General features: G+C 35.0%; 1 protein-coding gene across 3 annotated transcripts in view; it reads left to right on the forward strand.

The window, feature by feature from the left end:
• LOC125034155 (ankyrin-3-like) overlaps window positions 1-4,510 on the forward strand; it is a 47,121-nt gene extending 42,611 nt beyond the window's left edge. For all 3 annotated transcript variants that reach the window (XM_047625827.1, XM_047625828.1, XM_047625829.1), the window contains 2 exons: window positions 3,737-3,832; window positions 4,172-4,510. In XM_047625827.1, the coding sequence (XP_047481783.1) occupies window positions 3,737-3,832; window positions 4,172-4,385 (310 nt within the window). In that variant the 3' untranslated portion in view covers window positions 4,386-4,510. The remainder of the gene's footprint in view (window positions 1-3,736; window positions 3,833-4,171) is intronic.
• The last annotated feature ends 490 nt before the right edge of the window (window positions 4,511-5,000 follow it).

Below are 5,000 nucleotides of genomic sequence, written 5' to 3' on the forward strand. Positions count from 1 at the left end.
ATGTATATATGTATATGTATATATATATATATATATGAAGAACACTTAATATATTATATATATATACTTTATTTAGATAGATAGATATGTTAAAATATATTAGAGATATTAATAAACTGAATATATATATGTATACATATATATCCCAATGCCGACAGGCTTGACGCGTACGTACGTGCCATGCCCACTGTGAGTTACTTGTTTAATTGTTTTTTTGTAAATGGATGGCTACTCTTGTAATAAGTCACCAATGAGCCAGTTACGAGTACTGCCTCACTCGCTCGTTTACCCTTTTCTTTGATTTACGAAAATATTTTACGTTATCTTATTTTGCTGTTACTAATGTTTATAACATTATAGTGATTATAATGTTCATAATAAAAATAACACCACCGATATTTATAGCACCAATTATAAAATACATTTTTCCCGCCAATTCAAAACAGGTAAGGTCACAAGATCTACTAATTGACTTCATTGTGGCTAAGCACTAGCACAGCCATCCATGAAAGATGGAATAATGCAATACCGATTTTGATAACAATCCTCCCTGACCTGGCCTCGAACCTAGGTAACTCCGGGTATGAGACCTGAGGGCCAGTAATAAACCAACCATGCCACACGAACCACTAAGAGGAGTGTGCAACTAGGATCTAACTAGCTTCCATTGACATTACCTATCTACTCATACATGAGTAATGATAGCGAGGTTTTACACACACACTGGCCCTCCGGTCTCATACCCGGAGTGACTTGGGTTCGAGGCCAGGTCAGGGAGGATTGTTATACACAGTGCAGAGACATTTCATAAAAAAATATAAAAAATGAACACAGTATTTTTTATTAATTTTCCTCTGAGGCATTGGGATATATATATGTATATCAACGATACTGAATATATAATATATATACATATACAAATGTAGATGTGTGTGTATATCCCCTTGCCGACGGTTACGACGGGTAGACACGTGCTATGCCCACTGTTAGTACTTGTTTGATTGCTTTAGTACATAGATGGCTATACTTGTACTAAGTCACCAATGAGCCAGTTATGAGTACTGCCTGTCTCGCCCGTTCACCCTTTTCTTTGATTTACGAAATATTTTACGTTATCTTATTTTGCTGTTACTAATATTTAAAAAAAAACGTTATAATAATTATAATGTTTATAATAAAAATAACACTATCGATATTCATAGCACTAGTAAAAAATACGTTTTCCGCCAATTCAAATCAGGTACGGTCACAAGGTCTACTAATTGACTACTTTGTGGCTAAGCACTAGCAGAGCCATCTATGGGCAGACATTTCACAAAAAATATAGAAAATAGGCACAACCTTTTCCCCATTTTCTGTTAATTTTCCCCGGCGGCATTGGGATATATGTGTGTTTATATATATATATATATATATATATATATATATATATGTATATATATTATCCGCATTATTAATGGGCGTATGTGTGTGTTTGTGTGTGCGTGTGTGTGTGTTACATATGCCCATTAAGAATGCATATAATATATATATATATATATATATATATATATATATTTATACATATATACACATACACATATATATACATACACACACATATGTGTGTATATATATATATATGTATATATGGTAGAGAAACCCACAATGCAAACTACATTTATTGAAAACAGTTGGTATGTTTTGTTGAGAAGGATCGCTTCTGTGAAGTATGTAACGATATGAATATCAAGATGAGGTACACATCATAAAACCCGAGTCTATGTGATGAGGACCCACAAAGAAGGAGTAAAATATGTTACCGCGTTGCCTCTTCTTTTACACCCCTCCTCTCCCTTTCCTCTTCAGACATGAAGATGGAATCCGGGAGAATTTCGAAACTGTAGTCTCGTTTTCAATAAATCTAGTTTTGCATTGTGGGTTTTTCTACCATATTATCAACACGGAAGCGTATTTTACCATTCACATATATATGTAGGGGGGGGGGGGAGTATATATATATATATATATAAATATATATATATACATATATATATATACATATACATATATATACATATCTACATATATGTATTTATATATACATAGATATGTGTATATATATATGTGAGTGTGCGTGCGCGTGCGAGTGTTTGTGTGTGAGTGAATGATATACAAGGATATTCAGCAGTTTTCTGCCATCTAGTGGCTACAGACCATGTGCATTTTCAAAAAAACATTCTGATATTAGATGTATTACACGCAAATTGAACCTGCAAAATTATTTTTTATTAGACATTTTGATTTGGTTTGCATATCTTACAAATGTTTTATTTAGAAAATGTAATTACTTTGTTGTAAAATCTTTCCCACCAAATAGAAGTTTAAGATTGCACACGTAATGAACGTTTAGGGGACCACCAAAATAATTTTATTAGTCACCATTTTATAATCTCTCTTTGTCGATGGGAATTTTGCTTTTTTTTCTTCATGTATGCTACTCAGTGTCTCAAAATAGCCAGTGTGTATTTCCATGTATAGTTTTTAATTTACCCTTCCCATATATATGTTTGTTGTAGTAGCTGTTAGCCTCCTCTATGATTGTAATAACAGCTACTCGTATTTTCATTTGAAGTAGGTATTTGATTGCCGTCTAGGAAGAAAATATGACCGATGAGGGCAATGAATCATATACTGAAACGAATGAAAAATTAGTGTTATGTTTCTGTAAAATGCAATTTCTATTGTGAGTAACATACTTGGGAAAGACATATTTTTACAGATTTTTTAAAAGCTCCCTTGGCTCTGTATTGGCAATGTGGTTGCATCGCATTTCATTGTATGTTGATGCTGAAAGGACTGTCTGATTATGTGCAGAAGGGATAGGCTGTACATTGTAAGTTGAATTTACAGAAACGGAAGACCGTCAAACCGTCTCTCGTTTTCTGCTTCCTTCCTCTTTTCAGTGCAATGTAGGGGCAGAAGTTTATGATTGCTAGATTCATTCTCACACTTGTAAAATAAGACGTTTTTCAGGAGGAAGGATAAGGATAGAGGAAGAAGTCTGATCTCTAATCTAGAATTATCTTATCAATGTCCAAGGTGAGCACTTCAAACCACACCGCATGACTTTTCTAGTTTTGACTTTCTATAAATTATTTTAGCGTGAGAGTTATACATGTCTTACTCTCGCAAACTAGCTACTCAATCCGTGTATGAAAAACCTTTTGTCCTATACTAATCCTTATTCTGATGAAGAGACTGACTGACTTTACTAATTAGGCAATTATCTAAGTAATTTTCGTCAGCAAAAAGAAATATTCACATATATCTGTGAAATTGATATATGTATATATATATATATATATATATATATATATATTTATATATGTATATATAGATAGATAGATACACACACACATACACATTTATATACATACATATATATATATATATATATATATATATATATATATATATATATATATATATATGCATCTACTATATGTGTGTGTGTAAAGTATACCTTTGCGAGTATAAATGCACACACACACACACACACATATATATATATATTAACATACATATATATAAAAAATATATATAGTGTATCGTCGATGTAGTCAGATCTGACGCCCGTGCTTGTCTTGTGGTTGGAGGTTAAAGATTTTTCTACTACCTCTTCTGTCATGCAGGTTTTTAGTTCGTTTTGCATACATATCTTTGAACTCAAACGCTTCGTCTTTTTTCACTCCAGGTATTCGCCGAACAGCAAAAGCGTCCACAAAACACCAGTATACTATCCACTTAAAGTCACAAATATGAAGAATTATATGGTCAAGGCATCCCGCAGGTAATTAAGAATATGTAATCAGTGTGTTATTGTTATATTATTATTTTCACCAAGCTAACGTTTGATGAGTACCAATGTCTTCAGTGCAGAGAGACGTTTGCCCGTCCATTCTGGGGTCTCTCAGACGTCACTAATACCCTTCTCACCCTTTTTCTTTTCACCTTTTATTCTCTCGTGTATCCTTTGCCTTCTTGCACGTTTGATCGAATTCCTCCTTTCCCTCTTATCCTACAATCCTTCTCCTCCAAACTCCTGGGCTCTCTCACCCTACCCTCCCTCCCTTTTCCCCACACCCTTAATCTACTGTTCCCCTCTCCCCACCTCCCGCGGTCTCTTCAGCGACGCTCCCAACTACCAGCTGCGCTCCGTGGCCTGCCATCGCGGCTCCATGACCGGCGGCCACTACACCGCCATCTGCAGCAATGAAGACAGATGGTCCAGGTTCAGCGACGAGCAGGTGGTGCCCGTCCAATCACCGCAGAGCCAGGAGGCGCACATTCTCTTCTACGAGGCGGAAGCAGGGAGAAGTTTCCTGCCGAAATGGCTCCATTGATTTGAAGCAAACACACACACACACAACCACACGCATAATCACACACACACACACACACAATCACACACATAATCACACACACACACACACACACACAATCACACAGATAATCACACACACACACACAATCACACACATATTCACACACACACACATACACACATAGCCACATACATACATACACACACTTATATATATATGTATATTTGTTTATGTGTGTGTGTGTATATATATATATATATATGTGTGTGTGTGTGTGTGTGTGTGTGTGTGTGTATGTGTGGTGTTCTTGGTGTTGCAGTCTTAGAAAGTGGTGGTATTTCTGTATGTTAAGTCTCTAAAAAGTTGGATGTAATAGATCATACTAGAAATATGAATGATAAATTGGTCTTAAAATGTGGGTAATTTAAAACACATAAATTCGATTGAATTGCTTTGGTGATTGTTCCAATAAATAAACCGAGAGTCAGTGTGTTTCGAATACTTTACCTTTACAGTATACCTAAGCTTTTAATTAACAATAAAAGTCATTATAATGATTTGCTTCTCATACACTTGTTACACAAATAGAGACAAGACATTAGAAGTACTTAATTATTTACTGCATGGGAAGGA

This window comes from Penaeus chinensis, chromosome 17, assembly GCF_019202785.1.
Source record: "Penaeus chinensis breed Huanghai No. 1 chromosome 17, ASM1920278v2, whole genome shotgun sequence".
Taxonomy (NCBI): Eukaryota; Metazoa; Arthropoda; class Malacostraca; order Decapoda; family Penaeidae; genus Penaeus; species Penaeus chinensis.